The 19897-nt window shown below is 40.9% G+C and overlaps 1 protein-coding gene across 1 annotated transcript in view; it reads right to left on the bottom strand.

The window, feature by feature from the left end:
• Positions 1-10388: 10388 nt before the first annotated feature.
• The window catches only part of nrip2 (nuclear receptor interacting protein 2), a 32684-nt gene continuing 23175 nt past the window's right edge, over positions 10389-19897 (bottom strand). The window contains exons 3-6 of the mRNA XM_083999153.1: positions 16974-17056; positions 15651-15757; positions 13137-13189; positions 10389-11718 (exon numbers count right to left, since the gene is read on the bottom strand). Of these exons, the coding sequence (XP_083855279.1) occupies positions 11599-11718; positions 13137-13189; positions 15651-15757; positions 16974-17056 (363 nt within the window). The 3' untranslated portion in view covers positions 10389-11598. The remainder of the gene's footprint in view (positions 11719-13136; positions 13190-15650; positions 15758-16973; positions 17057-19897) is intronic.

The raw sequence follows: 19897 nt of genomic DNA, 5'->3' as shown, positions 1-19897 counted from the left end.
GATTCTTCTGAATTTTATTCTACAATAGCTTTACAACAAACTGCTGATTTCTCGGGATGAAACGTGATGTTTTAAACAGGTAGAGGACATATTTTTTTCTCATGGCACAATTCAAACGGATCACGAAATAAAATTTTCAGTCTCATTCATTTGAATGGCGAGTTTTTCAGAGTTGAGGTCCCATGGTGACCGTTACTTCCTGCTTCCGCTTAGGCTCTCTATACAACCGTTGGCGCTCAGACAACCACCGTTGTCATGGTATTGGATTATACTGTAAGAGCATCATCCAGCAGCATCCACAACCACCAGTGCAAGGAAAAGCCGGACCTGGTTTGACCATCCGTCGCTGTTCCCACGACGTCCTAATGACACCGGCGCTCTCTGAACAGCCTCCACATTTTGTGGGTTAAAAATAGAGCTCACATTAGGTTGTTAGAGCTGTAATCATCTGCTGTCAGGCTTTAACACAGCTCTTAAAAACAGCGGGGTTACAGGGTTAGAGAGGGGTGAGCAAACACCACAGCTGCTGCACACTCAGTTTTTATTCTTTAGATTAATTCCTTTATCAGAAATAAATGAAAACTGTAAATAATGCAGATTTTATCTCGATTTCTTGTTTTGCTTTGCAAATTCACAAACCACAGAATAAGTCCTCTCATTTGAGAAGAGCTTCATAAATAACATAAATGATTCATCCGGCTGTTGAATAAGTTGCTCCAACCCAGTTATAAATAAAGTAATAGCACACAAAAAAAACCTTTTATTTTCTGCACAATTAATCGCAATGTAACTGAAATCGCAATATGGGCAAGGTCAGTATCCAAATCATAGGAGCTGTTATTTATTTTTCATAAAGATAAATTGTGTCATAACATTGTCAGCACCGTAAGTGTTGTGTTGCTACAGAGACACCCTGAACAAATCATATAACTCAAGACCCAAAGAGACATGTTTGTTCACAAGACCAAGAAAAAAGTAGAAGTAAAAACGACCATTAACACGAGATTGCAATTTATTATCTCATTATCTGCCCATATAATCACAATATGATGTTTTTTTGCATATCGTGCAGCTCTAATTGTTAGAAAACTTTTCATTGTTGATCATTTCCAAAAGATTATCCATGAATGTAGCTTCTTCTGTTATAACAAGAGGCAAAAGTTTATGAATTCAAAACAGCTCTGAACGGAATTCGATGAGATGAGCTAATTCATTTTTAATTGCAGTAACCCTCTAACTGATTGTTATTAGCTTATAATATAACTAAATAATCAACAAATAGTATTTGCACTGTGTGATGGCAACAGAGCTCTCCAGCCAAATTATAATCACCCAGAATGTAATAATAGTATCCGATATAGAGACGTGTTCAGCAGTAAGTAAGAGTCGGTATTGAATGTTTAATCAGATTCATATCATATCAGTTAGATGTTGTCCTTGGAAACAAAAGTTTTCCAGATAAACCCACTTGTATGTTCTGCAGCTAAAAAGTTCTAGTTTGTTATGATATTGTCAGTCATGTAACGTAGACGCGATCCTCACTCATCAAAAGACTTTCTCAGCCGTCGTCTAACGCCTGGTTCACACTGGACGCGAAAGCGCCGTGACGCGGAGCGGCCGCGGAAATCGCGCGCGAGCCGCGTCCCTCCAGTTCACACCAGACGCTGATTTCTCCGCGGCGGTCGCGAGCGCCTCTGCTCCTCAGCTGTTGTTTACTCACATTCAGAGCTGTGTTTTTTACATCATGGATAAGTAAATAACCTCATATAATTATAACACCATGTGCTGTGGGTCAAACAACTCCCTGTACTTCACTTCCAAGATGAATTTCACGTCGTCCTTCACTTTACAACAACTCGTCTCTGCCTCTCTCTCTCTCTCTCTCTCTTTCCCTGTTTGTTTGTGTGTTTTGACCCCCCCGCCCCCCTGCAGCCAGCCCACTCCGTGTCTCCCTATCCTGTGTGTGTGTCTGTGTGTGTGTGTTTTCATCTCTCTTGTTCTCTGTTGAGAGTCTGACAAATATAAACACGGTCGCATTTGTCAATCGCTGTATTTTATTTTGAAAAGTGCTTTATTTTGAAAATTGACCGGATTCTCTCGTTGTTTCATGTGTGACTTCCTGCCAAGATTGACGCGATTGCTCGCGGCTCGCGCACAAAATAGAACAGACGCCGAAACGATAAATGCACGGCGCGAGCAATCGCGGCGCTTCGCGGCGCGTCGCGTCTGGTCTGAACTACAGAACCTGTTAACTTGGGCGCCGAAGGGACGCGGTCTCCGTTCCGCGGCTATTCGCGGCGCTTCGGCGTCCGGTGTGAACCCGGCGTAATATTATACCTGGGCATGATTCAGAGAAAATATCTGCAGCCATTGTGTTTGATTGCCTAAGATGTCTCATGATTGATTCACTCGCTGAGTTTACGTGTCTCATGCACCTTGAAACACAATGCCGATGAATCACTAATGCCAGAGATGGCTGTTTTTGCTTTTTCTCTTTTTTTTGCCTGAATGCTCGAGGATAATTATGCGCCGGCTTTGAAAGAACATGAATCAGGGTTTTTGGTTTAAAGCTCGTCTCCAGAGCTCGTAACGCTGCAGGAGGTGGGAGGGATGACAAGAACACCTGAGAGTCTCTAATGCAGCAAATCCTGTTGGTGAGGCTCAGGATGGTTCAGCTTGTGTTACAGTAGAATATGGACGTGCATGTACTTTACTGTAGTATATCCATTCTGTTCCACTTTATACCTGTTCTACATGTATGACGCCTTACAAAAAAGACATTTTCCAGTTGTCATAATGACAAAATACATCATATATGTTAAGTTTTATTCTGATAGAGCAACATATATAATGTAAGCCTTTTTCTGATTTGAGTGTTTTGTTGGATTTAGGCACAAAAACAACTGGTTTTGTTGGAAACCATGTTGTAATCACTCTATAGTTTGGTTTGCATATAATATTTGGACAGTTTTGTTTAGGCATCTTTCATCCATTTTTAAAGAAGTGTTTATCTTAGTGAATCAGGAGAGTTGACATTTAATGGTACATTTTTAAATATATCAGTGAATAGATCAGAATAGAAACTAATGTCAACTGATGGCAGGAAACGGGAAACAAACAGCAGTGTCTAGTGTCTGGTTTCTTATCACCCATCCAGCCCACCACCCCCCTGGCCGACTTCCAGAGTGGACCGACTTTATAACAGTGTTGCACTACATTTGTCTTTTCTCGACAAGTTTTTTTTTGTGTTTTGGGGGGATTCGTGACTAGTGTGACTGATGCTCTTGTTTTCTTTTGTTTGGCTTCTCTTTGATTTCTGTAACTCTTTGAGACAAAGAGGTAAACATTCTCGCGTATTGAGTACTTTACCAAATATTTACTGTGAAGAAAGATTTTAGTTTACGTAAATGAGCTCCAGCTGCACCAGTAAAACTCAGGTTACACATTAGTAATAATAATCTAATAGTGAATATAATAATACGTCATTACAGAGGCTGTTTCACTGCAGAACCAGGACTTTCTACTTCCTGAGGAATTTGTCGATTCCTCCACTTCAGCCTTCCCCATGTGCCATTGCTTAGTCCTGGTGTCACAGTGGGGGGGTGGGTGTGGTTAAGTGGATCTGATCCTGATTGACAGACAGCTGGACCCACCAGCCTCCGAACGAGAGAGATTTGACATAAACGCCATCACGCTCCATCAACAGCTCCGAGCCGCTGTGGCGACTGACACCACTGATTAACAGCGCCCAATTTTGCCTGCGTCGAGCTTAATTCTGCAGCGTTTCATCATCCTCTCATACTCTGCTGGGGGATAGCTGCACAGCCACTGTTTTATCTCAGCAGATGCACGGGGGATTGCAATCTAATTTGATGCTTGATTATACACAGCAGTCTGCAAGAGTTTGGTGTTTATGTCAGAAATGTTATGGCTGCAGCTATAAGTCCTAACAGTTTTGATCAGTGGAACAGTATACGCCTCATATGTGACTGAATAATTCCTCTTTTTAACGCTCAGTGTCACTTTCAGATTAAGCATGAAAGGTATTATGTGAAAGGCTGAATAGAAGAAAAGAACATCTTAATTAATCCTGTATCGTTTTTCTGTGTGTGGGATGTATTTTGGGGGTGTCTTTTTTTATTAGATCGCTTTCAGAACCAGTTTTGACACAAGATTTTTTTTTTAACACAGTAAAAAAAAAAGCAAGAACATTTTGAGAGAAAAGAGGTGCATTGTGGCTACAGCACTGATTCACAGCCTTTGAATGAAATTAAATAACTATGTCAACCAATCGTATCGCCAACAGTTCAGAAATTTTACTTCTGGATGTAGCATTTAGCTACATTACATTACATGTTGTGCTGCTAAATGCGAAGGCCTACCTGTGCATGCTGATGTTAGCATACCCTCATTAATTTATACATCATAAACAAAATATCATGTGAACATAGCCTAGCCTACTATAATTTGTTGGCAGTAAAGACATTTTATTGCGATTGTATGTTAACAGCGCTAGCATCAGCACACTTACATTAACTTTTTAAGGATTAAAAAAGTAAATTATCTTATTTTTTGATAGTTTGATAGTGGTTATTAACCTCATGGAGATGCTATAGAGAGTTTTTTGCTCAACAAGTTGTGTTGTAAACGTATTATTTAGGGTAGGCTACTTGCTAGCTTGCTATAGTTGTCTAACAATAGAGTGTTTTGTGCACAGCCAGGTCACATAGGCCATTAGAAAACACTTTGAGCCAAATTTCTTATTTGTAATTTGGAGAAAGATGAGTAAAATTGATTTGACTGGTTTGTTGAAACAGGGAGCTCGCTGCCGATCAGTGTTAGCATGCTATGCAGCTAGTTAGCCATATATTTGAACATCTTGTGCATGGACATCTCTGACAGGTGAAAAGTGTAATTTTTTTCACATTTTGTTGTTAGCTTTAATTCATTTTCATTTTTAAACCACAATAATTTGTTATTACTATTTACGTTTTCATTGTTTTATTAGAAATCCTTTCCCACTCTCTGGAGCTTCATGTTACATAACCGCTGCCTAACTCTGACCACAGAGGAGCTGCTCTGATCAATATGCTTCACACAACATCTCTACCTCAGTCTCTGAGGTTAAAACCTGTAGGTCATTCCCACTGAGTGGCCATCCTGCAGTGTGTGTGTCCATGTGTGTGTGTGTGTGTTTGTATCCCTCACCAGATGGCAGATGGAGGGAGTGATACAAAGCGGGAGGAGATGCCACGCCACCACTGATGGAGATGGAAGACAAAAAAAAGACAGGAGGCTATTTCTGGTGACAGGAAAAGTAAATAATTTCTTCTGTGGCTTGACTCGCAGACAGTCTCGCTAGTGTGGGAGTGAACAGGCTGTGATGTGATGAGGGTCTCTGGGTGGATGGAGGAGTGGGCTGTGTGCTGTTATCAAGGGTCTGTGACAACAAAGGCCTGGTAGTCCTCCTCCTGCCCACACTCGTCCTCCACCGACCGTCTCTAATCATGTGAAGTGGAGTAGAAATCCAAAAAGTAGAAGACTGGAGTTTCACACACTCCTCCTCTTTAAGATTCAGCGACCTGATGAATGAAAGGTCCATTTTACACTTGATTAAAAGATCTTGAGTCTACGCTGATGAAATTAAGTAGTAGAAAGAGGCCTTCCTACTTTTGTCGCCATGCTACTAGGCCTATAGCTAAAACTAGGCTACTTAGGTTTAGGAAAATATCGTTATTTGGAGTTAAAATATAAAATAAATTTCTCCTCAACTTTTTGAGTCTTTCTCATCATGGTTAGTAATAATAACGTTAAACGAATGGGAAGCGAACAACGCATCCCACTGTTTTGTTGACTCATCCATCCACTCAGACCTCCTCCATATGCAAATCTTATCGCTGTGTAGGCCTATATATAATGTGTCACTGCACTTTTGCCCTGTAAGTCGTTACAAAAAAAAAAAAATCTCACATCTTTTAAAAGCTAACAGCTAAAGATCGCACTTGACTGTGTCAGCGTGACTGTGCAGTTACAGTACCACCAGCCAGAGCTGTAGCCTATAGAGAGACAAATCAACAATAACCATAACTCACATTATGGTATATTTAGCCGTTTCAATGAATCGTTGGATTGTTGACGACCTTCCCTTGTTCCGCTCCTACGCCCGAGGTATACCAGTGATTATCTATTGTAATTACAGGGGTGGCCAAGCACATGGGCAGTGTGCTGTAAGTCTGTGATGGCTGTTCCTCCCCCTCTTGTGCACTGAAAGCCCGGGGAGATGAGCACTATGTTGCACTATATAGGCTATATACTGTATATGTGTGTGTGTCTTCAGTCTTTTGGGTGGTGATTTCTCTGCTGCAGATCAGTGTGTGCTGCAGGATCTGCCCACTAAATGAGAGCAGCTTCTGCATGCATATTGTATGAGGGTGTGAGCTGTGTTTGAGTATGCAACACATCTACTGCACACACTGCAGCTTAAAGTTCAGCTAAAGTTAAAAGAAGCCTAACACGTATCCATCCTCCTCTCTCACGCTATGTCTCGTGTTTCTGTTAGTGACCACCAGTGTCTTAAACGATCACTCTGTGGTTTTCAGACTGAGCATCTGCTGTGTGTTTGAGGAACAGGCAATCACACGCTTTTGTTTTCTGTGAGAATAGCTACTCCAATGGTACTTTCCTTTACCAGAAGTGTTACCTGCTGCAGTGTTTGCAGGATGTGGTTGTGCAAAGTGACTAAAAAACAAGAGAGGGGGCAGACTGAGAGAGAGAGGCGGGGGGGCTATCTTCTTCTCTAACAAGCGTTGTTGTAATTTCATGTTCCTGTGATGTTCCTCGGGCTCACTGGTGCTGAGCGCTCGTACATGGAGCGTAACGAATAAATAGCGTGGTCTGACAGCTCTGACAGGATGAATGCGTTTGAGGGGAATCAGCCAAGTCATACCAGAAATGAAATTCCAATCCAGTGCAGATGTGAAGGAAAATGTCTAAATGTATTGGCAGTGGATGATTTCTTCCCTAGTCGCTGCTTCCTTTAGCCGTGCACCTGCAGGCGCTCCATCTGGTCTCATTAGTTTTGCTGTGTAATATTGTTTTTACGGCAATTATCACACTAATAGAGCATTTAGGTAACTGAATCATACAAACATTAAGACTCAAGACTTTCACCTTGATTCATTATATTTGTGTAAGACCTAATGCAGATCTCATGTTTTTTTTAGACTTGAAAGCAAAAAGGCTTAAGTTTCACATTTGGACCTTGTAAATCTCCATAAAAAACAACAAATACAGAAACAGACAGCAAAAAAAAGCACAGTTAGCTTTAAGCTCGTAATTGGACCACCACAAAATAGTTGTAGGCTAATCAATTGTTAATTGATCTATTTTTCATAGAAAATCTTTGATTGCCTCAGTTGAATTCTTAAGATTGCTTAAATAATATATAAATGAGCAAATCATTGATCCTGATTATATGGAGATTACTATTTAATTGCTACATGGCTAAATCTATTTCTATCACTTATTTTCTTCTGTAGAAGTTAGCATGCTAATCTGCTAGCTAGCCCATCTCGTCATTTTCCGATACCGAGTCAGTGTAGCATCTAGTCAAAGGACATTGTAACCTTTTGTATTGTAAAAGCAATTATGGCTGAAACATCAATAATGATGAGTAAACAGCTATTAATGCTAATGTTTGCTATATACAGTAGTAGGCCTAATAGCAAAACATAGGCTACAAGTAGCTTCTTTAAAACTAACTGTCCGATCAGTTTAGCATGAGGTTGCATAGCATATCTGTGCACTGGAAGTAAATGCCTGTCAGTCAGAGACATGAAACACTTTTGCATCTTGACCTGCAATTTGTTTTCGGAGGACCTGCGGCTCGACTTGCTCTGTCCCTCCCTGCACAACTTCAAATTTGACCCCTGACTTGCTCTGACACTTGATCGTAGCTGTCTTCCATCTGTGGGATTGAAGAGGGCACTACAGTCAGAACAGAGGGGAATCTTCATCGGTCACCGGGGTCAATTGTCGAAGGCCCCCGTGGTGCTGTGGGAACATCTGCTTTTCTTTGCTCTGACATGACGACGAAGGTCTTTATATAGCAGGATACCAGTGAAGGGCACATGGCAGGCGGGTTCTTGCTCACACGGACCATGGGAAGCAATGTGAGGTCCAGTAAAACCAAGAGAGCTGTCCGATGGGTGGATTAGAGATTTCAAATTGCTGCCCTTTGACGTCATGTTCGTCTGCATTTCCAAATCAGCCCATCACTCTAATATTAAAAGTATGAATGCAATCAGAGCTAGCCAGAATACATATTTTATTAGGCAGAGAAAATACTGTTCAGAAGAAAGAGAAACACCAAAAATAAATTTCTGTCATACATCGATTCCTCTCACACGGCGTAGTAGGAAGGTCACTAGTAGTACATCAAAGAGAAACAAACATTGCCAATCTACATGTGGAACAACCTCCGAGGCAGAGGTCTAGAGGTCGGATGGATACTTGTAGCACAGTCAGAAGCACGGCACGGCTCAGGTGTTATTATTATTAAAGCAGAGCATGATGAGCCCTCGGTATAAGCACATCTGAGGCAGCTCTTGATTCTCCACGCTATGAAAACACGGAGAGACAAGAGAGGCAGGTGGCACTGTAGTGTAGTGGGAGTTGTTTTTGTTCTCTCTCTCGTGACAGGCAGATCAGCAAACATGAGGTGTCGAAGTGGATAACGTCAGCCTAAAAAGGTGGTAAATACACAAAGTAGACCGGTCCTCTGAACGAAGAGGAAGATGAGAGAGATAGAGAGGCCTTGGCACATAGTGCAGCCTCAGCCGAGTGATTAAAATCTCCTGAAAGAGGCAGAGAGGGAAGGCAGCTGGGGTCGGCGTTTGGCAGCTTCTTCTGACCGGAGCTCAGTGGACCGGGTTCTTTTTTTTGTGGGGTAGGTTAGACCTTTTCTTTCCTCTAACCCCTCCCTTACATGTGAAACCGGAGCCGTGACGAGGCAGAAAAACTACTGCTCCGACTCCAAACACACATACAGTACATGCACACAAAAGCACACACACATACAGTACACACGCACGCACGCCGCACACACACACACACACACATCCAGCCCCCTTCAGACCTTCATCAACGTGACACAATCAGACTAGTACACAAAACATGCAGACTTATACAAAGGCAGAACTTTACAAAGTCATGCAGATGGAATGTTTTGATATTCCTGTAGCTGAGTCTGACTCAAATATGTTCGGCCGGCTGACCTGAAGTCTATTTATTTTTTTTACTTGGAGGGGATTTGTAAGGGAACTACTGCGAGTCAGTCTGCAGCGTGGTGACAGACTGGAGGTGTGCTCCTGGAAAATGTAACATCAGTCTCTGTGATAGGGGAAGAAAGAACTAAAGGGGCTTTACAAAGCTGAATATAAGTACCTCTGAAACTCTTTTTAAAATTCTAGATGAGAACCGGTCCTTGTTTCTTAAGGAGGTAGCCTGATCCACATCTAATTACACTTAAAAGACTCTTTTAAAAAAAGAAGCAAACTTTCCTTTGAACACACTAGCAAGGACATCCTGAGTACCGTCACTTTTTAGATGAGTTATATACTGGATCCTGAAGGAAGTGTTTAACATTTCTGGAACTGGCTCGTTCACCTTCTTGTTGACACTGAGAAGAGCGATGCCACCTTCATAAATATCTGATGAGTGTGAGGTTGCAGCCAGCAACTGTCAGGGAAACAACAACAAGCCTGGTTCTGTGCAAAGGAAACAAAATATATTATAAATCTCACTTATTAAAGCTGCGTTCAAGTGTAGGAGCTGCATCATTTGGGGGCTGCAGTTGATGAGCAATTTAGCTGTCCAAGGTGCGTTCAATTGCAGCCTGGACTAATGAGAATCCAACATGTGGATCCTTAATTTCCCGATCTATCCCAAGATTCATTGCATGTTCTCCAACATATTCAACCCCTTAACTAGGATACAGATAAGTCAAGTATGTCTTGCTTTCTTAACCCCAGTAGGTATTTAAGATGCTGCTAGTGGTGTAATGGGGCTAAAGTAACTAAAAGTAATAGATAGACAATTGAAATGGTAATTACAGGACATTTGCAGCCGTAATCAATGTTTACCTCAGATATCAGGTCACCTATGATCAGTTCATTACATACCATCCATTCTCCCAACTGCAGCATTTGGACGTTTATATTCGTTTTTGTTCAAGAATCTATCGTTTTTTTTCAATGTTCATTGTTCACATCATTAAAGAACATTGAAAAAACAATAGATTCTCAAACAAAAATGAATATAAACGTCCACACGCTGCAGTTTGGAGTATCGATGGTATGAAATTAACTGATCATAGGTGACCTCATATCTGAGGTAAACATTGATTACGACTGGAAATGCCCTTTAAAAGTTAAGGTAGATAAAGGTAAGTTGTGGAAATCGTTTGGTTAAAAAAAGGGACGTTTCCAGCTTCTGCCACTTTAAGGAGAAGTAGTACAGTTGAGTTTAATGGAGTGAAAACATTATTGCTATTTGTACAGTAGGTGTTAATTAACATTACATCTAAAATCACCTCAGAAGACATTTAGATCATGAGGATTGGTGGTGATGATGAAGCCTCTGCTCATGTGACTGGGCCGTGGGAGTGTGTCAGTCAAAAGAAACGGTTTAGGAAACACCCGTTTTAATCTGTACATGGAAATAACTTGTTGTGGTTTTATAGACCTTTAGTGTGGGACTGTTTCTGTTCCTAGAGCAGGGACTTCCTGTTCTGTTAAACCACAAGTTGGCATTTTTACAGACTGTAGAGATTAAACAAACAAGATAGAACATGTAAATTAGGGAGCGTGAGCCGAGCTGGCAGGCAGATGTTGTTCCTATCAGACAGAACCAGGCGATCTGTTCCTGTTCTGCATGTTAAGCTATAAGCTAACTAGCTGCTGGCTGGAGCCTCGTGTTCACCTCATACATGTGAAAGTGGAAACAACCTCATCAATCTCTGGGCAAGAAAATAAACAAGCAAATGTCCCGAAATATGAAATAATTCCTTCGACAACATCTGAACTGAAATGATTTAGTTTTACAATAACACTTGTGATTTAAAGTATTTTTTTTACAGCCAAATCACAAAATATTCCACTTAATTCCACTTTATATAATTAGAATAATTTTTCCCTTTTAGAGAGCTTAGTGCGCCAAAGCAGCTCAACAGAGGAAGTGGACTGAATATACATTATTATAATCATAAAGAATGATTAGACTCACAGAGGTCGGATCGTCTCATAACCGCTCATCCTCCGCTCTGCGAACTAGACTAATTCAATATAAGAGATAATAATCATGGTGAATGTCTTAATTCTACAAACACAATGATGTAAACTCAAGAACGACGGTGGCGAATGCTCGTCCATGTTCTGGCAGTGTGAGACATTGTTATCAGATGCTCCAGACACAAACGGCATTGGCGCCACTTTTTGCTGCAGTCGGTTTTCGCAAAAAAGAAAAACGAGGAGGAAGCGGTCGCCATCATCATCGTCAACCGCCTCCATCGCCGCCGCCGCTGCCGCCATTGAGTCGGGCTCACAGGTTCTCGTTGGTGTCGTGGTGGCACTGGCTGTCGGTCGAAGGGTTCAGGAAGGGCAGCTCGTCGCCGCCGCAGCCCTGCAGCTTCAGGACACGACTGCTCAGGTCCAGGCAGCACTGTGAGGCGACACGTGTAATTAACACAGTGAATAATTAACCCAACCTGCCTGGGGTTATTATGTACATGTTGTCTTAATTATATCACTGCCAGCTAAATAGAAAATGCTATTTAAGACATCAGCTTCTTGCAGTTAGGTTTGTTCGTTACCTTTCAGGAGTAGGTTCGTTACCTTTAATTGTCGGTGCAAGCCATTTATAGAACGGCGGAGCAGAGCCGTGAGCTGCTCAGAGCTTCACTACGGAGGCTCATGGGATTTCCTGGTTTCCCTCATTGAACTCATCAAAAACACAATCCAACAACTCCAAAACACTCTCATGGACAAGTTGTGACCTGCACATTCACCACGCTATGAAATAATAACCTTAGCCTCTGTAGCGTAGCTCTGAGCAGCTCGCGGCTCTGCTCCGCCGTTCTAAAAATATCTTGCACCGACAAAAAAAGGTACGAACCTACTGCTAAAACTATAGGGATTATGGCAATGGGCCAATTTGCCAAAATGTTGAACTATCCCTTTAACTTTTTAGCAAACGTGTAGCAGACGAGAAGGAAGATTAGCATTAATTTGTCACAGTTTGGATGCTTCACTCTCCTTTTAGCTCTGTTTTTGGTCTCCACCGTCAAAATTCCTGGTGAAAAACACTAAAATGTTCATGTAACCAAATGTTAATATCACAATATTGACTATAGCAGCTTGAAGTTGCTATGCTAACAACAACTGTAACATTGTAGGACAGGTTGTTCAATTACTTTACTAAAATACATTATACATTTGATTTATTTTATTAGACATGTGTTATCTTGCTACATAAATACAAGTACTGAGAATAATTATTTATAGCTGTATCTCTGAGAAGTCAACCATGAATAAATCAAGAATAAATTACTCTGCATTCCCAATTATAATTCATTACTACTTTGTTTATGCAATTGTACAGTTAAAGTTAAATATAGGAGTGAGCTTGGAGGGAAATGTTCATTTCACCTTACAAACTCCTTTAGGGGCCAATTTACTAAATTACTACTTGGGTTTATTTCATACCCTCCAGTCCTGTTCTAATTAGTGTGAGCAACACTGGAATAAGAGACAGCACTCACTCCAGGTTGCCAAAAATGCATTTCTCAAATGCGCAAATTCCAAATTTCACATCACAGGATGTCCTCACTTCCTTCTTATCTGGGTTTTACCTGCACAGCGGGCAGCAGAGAGGAAATAACACTGCTCAGCCTTTCCCCCAGATAACACCACATACAGTATCATCTCTCTTTAAGAGCAGGTTCCATCTTGCCTCCATCTTTCTCCCTGAAATGTTTATTTTTATACGTGCTTATCTAAAGCCATGCATGTGATCATTTCAGGGTTAGTTGTTTGAAAGACATCTGACCAAATATTAGCAAAAGCAAATGAGAAACTTACTTTGAGTTCCAGCAGAGTCTGGAGACCCAGGCACAGCTCAAACGCCTCATCCTCTGCAAGGGGAGGAGGGGAGAAAAAAAGAAGAGGAAAAAGATAAGGACAGAGGGAAAAGGAGAGAAATAAACTGAAATTTAAAAGCTGCTTCGAGGAAAAGCAGTCCGATTCCCATTCATCCTCATTTGAACATGCATACATTAGCCTCCATCCAGGTCAAATCATCCACACAGCTGAATTATTCCCTCTTATTTTTAATGAGCGCTGATAAAGCAACGCGAGCTCGAGAGGGCGGGTTCAAGTTCTGTAGCAGCAGAGAAGTATGAGTTTCAGAGCTGAGTGGGAATTTAACGTCCATGAAGGAGTTGGCTACTGAGTTTAATTACTGAAGCAGAGTCGTTATTTACTGGTGAGGTGGAACTAAGGAGAAGGTCCAGGCAGAAGCTACAACATAAATAACGTGTGTGTGGTCTTGTTCTTTCAGCTCCGTGAACATGAATCATTATTATTATTATTATGAACAAGGGCAAGATCAGGATGAACCTTTTATGGAAGATTTCACAATTTATTTCACTTTATCATTTAATTTCGTGTTTTCTTGTTTCTTGTCAGGTTAGAGATGAGATCATACAAGTATATCACTGTAAGAACTAATAAACACAGAGAAACGGCGAGTCTGCATCTGTCCCAACGGTAACAAATCCACCAACTTGCCTCACTGATCAACACATTTTATCTGGTTTGTTTAATCTCTATATAAACCAGAGCTTGCAGACAGCTAAGAGAAAGTTAACCCTCTCCTGACTGTAGCTTCATATTTACCGCCCAAACCGCATCAGCAAGAAATTACAGTATTCTTTACTGAAATACTGCTTTTAAAGAAGAAATGCTTCAATTATTCTACATAAAGTTTGTCTTTTTTTGGCCTATATAGAGAGGCTTTGTTAGAAAGGGCTGTTATCGCTGCATAAGTATGCATCGAAATTATGTTCCAAATAAAAACATAATCAGTTACTCAGAGCAATAAGATGCTTATTACACTCAACAGAAATCCTACAGAGCTCAAACGCCTCAAAGAGTTTATTCCCGGATCATTAATAATGGAAGTGCAGCAGACAAACTCTTACAACTGAGGACAGAATACAAAACTAATACATGGTACATGATAATAGATTCCCAGACTGAATTATGATCCCAATCTGGCCCTGACAAGCACCTCCACCCCTCCGCCCAATCTAATACTACAGTATTACTGTGCCATTTTCATGGTTCATGATGAAATATGTGATAGTCACATCTCACATTGACGCTCATGATTATCTTCCCTCAAAAAACATTAACGCTCACTTCAGAAGAAAACCAAACAGAAACCCCAAACAATGTGATCCTAAAAATTTGGGTCGGACAAAATCTGAAAAACAGACTGAGACTCGGCCGGTTGGAGGAAAATGTCCTTATAAGGAGAGCTGCTCTTATCTTGACAAAAATAAACTCTACTTTTCCCATCCAGAGATAGAAAGTCATGCAAAGCTTTAGACACAGATAACGCAGATGTAGTTTTTCCCGGACTGTGACTGTTTACTATCTCGGACCAAAGACTGAACCCGTGACCGCTCAAGACCAGAGGACATCTTAAAAAAAAGGGAAAAAAATGGTAGTAAACTAATACATTCACTTATAAATGTGTTGACAATGCTCCTGTTTCTCAGAGTTCATGAAAACAATCCTCCCACTTAGACCTACCTGACATTATCAGAGCAGCAGATCGTCATTAAAATCATAATATAAAGAAGCAAAGATGAGCAGAGAGCAGACATTTATTTGCCTTAGAAGATGTTTTCCTGTTGTTGCCTTGACCCGTTCTTGTCGACCTGACTGTTCTTTTACTCCCATGCTTATTTCTGTCTGGACAAGGCCGGAGCGTACAGACTGAATGTTAAGTAGAGAGACGAGCACATATCCACCTCCAAATCTACAGTCTGCAGAAACAGCACAGCAGGGTGGAGATGGGACTGTTTCTCTGCTGCTGCTGCATTTATGCACCTGAACAGAGCGTTTATAGACGTGGGAGGAAAATCACCAGAGAGACGTTTGTGACGTTTGGATGGATCGCTGTAATAGACAGTACAAATATGGCTCTGGTGCGGTTTACATGGTTTGAAAGTGAAATTACCTCAACAAGCTACATGATGGATAGCCAGGAGGAAATTTGGTGGAAATATTCGTGGTTCCCAGAGGATAAATCCTCTGATATTCATGGTGGAGTAAAGTTAAATATCTGCTAGATGGATTGGCACAACATTTTGTTCTTGGCTGCCGGAAAAAGATAAATGCGACTAATTTGCCTTGTCTTGTCTTGTGTTGGATGGATTGCAGGAGAAGTTTGGTGCAGACCATAATCCCTTAACGTCTCGTTTAGTGCCTTTCATTCAGTCGGTGAAGTTTTATTCATCCAATACTTTCGCAGCGTATCCCCTCCCTCATCATCATCCCTGTTCTAATGTGACCTGATGCAATTACCTTTAACATAGGCCGAACACTGGAGCATCTGCGTGCCCAGCTGCAGCTGCAGACCCGTCACCGAGCCGCTCACACCACATGGTGAACCGTCCTGACTGGGCACCAATCTGTTGACACACAGACACACAATCACAATCACAAAATCAATAGTTCAAACATATAGCAAAGAGAAAGTGGAGATTAATGTATTAAAAGACATTATTTTTCAACCAAGTAAAGATAGATGGGCACTAGATATTTGGGGTAAACCAAAGCTGCGTACCTACTGGCCCAGAAAATTATGTTTTGTATAATTTGTCAAAAAAGAAAAGATCCCTGTGTGCTCAATTTAGAGCTGGTATTCTTGGTGTTCATATGGAGACAGGCAGATGTGTTGGCAGCACAGCAGAAGACGATAGAATTTGTACTTTGTGTGACATCCAAGAGGTGGAGAATGAAATGCATTTTGTGCTATACTGTCCTTTCTATGACTTTATAAGACAAAAGCTGTTTACTAAGGTAGATCCAAATAACGAATTTGTGTGGTTGGACGATGCTGAGAAGCTAAAACATCTTTTTTAGTTGAAAATATTTGCATTTTCTTTATTTCTTGAAAAGGCCGAAGAGGGATACAGATGAGTACTGAAAGTAGTTGTTTATTTATGTGTTGCACTTGTGTGGCGGGTAGTCTTTGATTTGTCAGTAAATGTGTCTTGTAACCACAATGGTGGCATGACACGAAAATAAATATTCATTCCTTCATTCATATATGTCCTCTGTTTTTTAGTTGCTATGTGACATTGTGCATAATTTTTTTTGTTTGCTGAAATGTCAATTGAAAGTTTGTGCAGCCGGGGATTCATTAGGCAGGACTGTGAAGACAAAGATCGCTCTGGTTATAGCAGCTTCTGCTTCTGCCCGTTACCTTTTAGAGCTGATTTGAAATTAAGATGAGAGCAAAATGTCACATCGTTTTTACACTGCACACATTCAGATCTAAAGACTGGGGGTTTTATTTGGTATTTTAATGTCTCCTCTTGAAGATGAAGGTGATGCGATGTCAAGTCTTTAAAGGATGTGAAACTGGAAAAACCTCCCTGAAGAGCTTATAGGCTGCCATCATTAAATCTGTCCTAACAGCTTATTTTTATCCATTTCTTTTTCTATTGAATTTCCTTTACCATCTGCTCCTGTCATTTCCATCTTTATACTTCTTCTTGGGTTATTTTTAGTCTTTTCTTACCCTTCTTTTTATTTTTTTGATTGTCTGAACTACTTCTACTTGTTCTACTAAGTGTGAAATGATGGCAGGTAATTTATGTGCAGCGAGGGTGTTTGTCTTACCCCAGCCTCTGGCAGCAGGAGGAGGAGATGTGGTTATGTTGGCTGCCGGTGTTGATGGACGCCTTGACTTCAGTCTCGCAGCACTGTGGGGGGAAACAGAGGGGGAGATTTCGGTGTCAGTGTGTGATTTTCCACTTCGGTCTGACACCGCCGCGTGTGAGGGGAAACGTTCAGTCACCACGCACATGAACACGACTCTGAGGGAGCCTTTGAAAACCACTGATCTCTTTTGTTTTGAATAAATCCAATCGTCTGCCACACGTTTGCGAAACTGCTAAACTGAAAAATTGAAAGTCCAATGCGACAGTTAATCAGCTTTGCACAAAGCAAAACAAAACAAAAACCTCCCACTGATGGAGCGTTTCCAAGCCAGCACTTGTTTTTGAGTCTGATATTATTCTCTGTGGTTGTAACTTGATCTGTATTGATTCATTTGCTGGAGTTTTAAAACACTAAATGCTGCCAGCGTCCGGCTGAGCCGCCTAACGCTTAATAATGAAGTTAAAAATAAGCCAACAAGGTTAGGCCTACTGTGTGAACCATCATCACACGAGTTGTTGCTTTGTTTTTGTGCTGATGTGTGAAGTCCGTGTTGCTGACTGCTTCCCAACAGGATGCTGATGCCTTAGTTATTTCAGCGCACTTTGATTTTTCAGACTTAATGAAATGCATCATGAAACACTGAGTCATTCAGTAAACATGTGCACAGTGAACTCATTAGTCAGTCACATGTGATCTGATTCATGCCAAGTCATGTAATACAACAAATCAACTGAAAACTCACAGTATAGGCTTCAGTAGTGTGATTATTTATATATTTATAGTGGCTGTTGGCTCTGGCTATGGTGCCCTAAAGCTTTACAAAGCACTTTAGCATCTTTTAGCTCATTGTTTTGGTTTTATGGCCCGTAGCTTCACTGTTTTGGATGACTAATTGCATTTATTTATCTACATATATATTAGATAATTTCTGGGGAAAACAAAGTTCTGCAAAGCCGTCTCAGAGAATTAGCATGTAAACATCGTAGAACATTTAGAGGCTAGAAAGTTGGATATATCCCTCAGGAGGTGGTAGAGATCATAAACAAAGCTTTAATATGGTGAATATTTGATTTATATTCACCAAGTGACCAGAGACACAACTCTGTATGTATGAATGATAGTAACTGCTGGGTGTGCGGATAGGAAGCTAATGAGTTCATAATGTTTGGGTTAGTATCTTGTTCACAGCTCACCCAAAAAATTAAATTTATTTGTGGTTGACATTTTTATTTTTCTTGCCTGGAGTTAAAATGAGAATAAGACTGACACTGTTGTCTGTCTATGAGCTAAATGTGAAGCTAGGCAGCAGTTAGCACATAGCCAGGAGCTACAGAGTTAGCATAGATACCTATTAGGCCGGGAACATTTAACTTCCTCCTTTTCCAACCCTTAAAACTCACAAATGAGCATTTTATACACTGTTTGTTTAATCTGTACAAAAACTGAAGAGTTAAATTGACTGAATGCTAACAGTCGCTTCTCAGTCGCTTTGCTAACTCTCATCAAAATGATAAATAAATGTATTTATTTCCTCGGTTTCAAACAGATTTTATACAGTACGATTTCTAACAGGCCAGCTGTCCTAGTTTTCACTGACATTTCTCCTCTTCTACATCTCACAGCCGCGCTGCTGCTGCTGCCGCTGCTGCCTGGAGGGCACTTCATGTCACAAAGACATGTTTCATCTACACTGCAGCAGATGGTATTGGTTTATGGGCAACTCTTGTCTGTAGCAGTTCCTTTCAATCCAGCTATCCTCTCCCTTGATGTCATGCAACATGTTATTCATGTTAGTGGAGGAAAAACACACACACACACACATAGAAAACACTGGAAGATTATGGGATATAGTAGCCTACTCAGGACATATGGCAGCTCTGCATGTATGTGACATTAAGCAGTATGCCTCACACTGTTAACCGTGTGTCAGGCCATGCATACATCTTTCCACTATGAAATGCAAACGTCTCAGCTTCTTTATGGTCTGTCACTTTGATTTAGCCTACTTTAAAATAAACAGCTCCAGCAAAACCAATGTATAGATTAAATATGGAATTAATTGTCGTTTTTGTGAAGTTCCAGCTTCTCAAATGAGAATATTTTTGTTTTTTCAAATAATCTTAAATATATTTAATATGAATGCTTCAGGTTTTGGACTATAGTTGGACATACTTATTATGGGAAAAACAGACGTGTTTTTGCTCCATACTGTGTTTTTTATCTGCCCAGCACCCATCCTGGTTCCTAAGAGCATACAGTATCTGTATATCTTTCCCTCCCCGTCATCCCCCCCGTCATAAATCAATACCTTACCCACTTGACCCGAGGATTTATCCCTCTTTGGAAATAAAACACGTTGAGTTTCCATGAGCCTTGTTTTGATCCCTGACACTCTGGTACAGACTGAGCTCAGTCCCCTTTGTCCTCGCAGGCACACGGCCTTATCAGCAGGTCCACAAACCTGCTCCTTTGTCTCAGTCAGTATGAAAAAAAAAAAAAAAACTCTCTCTCTTTCTCCCTGAAGTTTAAAAATAGCAGCCGCATGGTGCGAACCTGAGGAACACTTTGCATTTAATAAGTTGATGATAAAACCGAGCAATACATAATGAGTAAGGGAGGGAAAACGCTGAATCTACTAGAAAAAAATGGATTACTAATTCTAAATACATTCCTGTGGGACTCGCAGGAGCTGTGCTACATACTTTAAAACACCACAGGAATAAGCTTTGTTTGATCGTGGTATTGATTTCTTTCAAAGAATGAAAAATGGCCTCGTCCTTGGTGTCATGCTTCACTGCAATTTTCTCATATCAAAACTTAAAACGTCCCCTCTAGAGCCCCCGGTTACAGGTCAATAACGGGCAAACCATATTGCAATTAAG

This window comes from Trachurus trachurus, assembly GCF_905171665.1.
Source record: "Trachurus trachurus genome assembly, chromosome: 23".
Lineage (NCBI taxonomy): Eukaryota > Metazoa > Chordata > Actinopteri > Carangiformes > Carangidae > Trachurus > Trachurus trachurus.
Note: the sequence above shows the minus strand (reverse complement) of the source record. Positions and strands in the feature narration are given on the sequence as shown.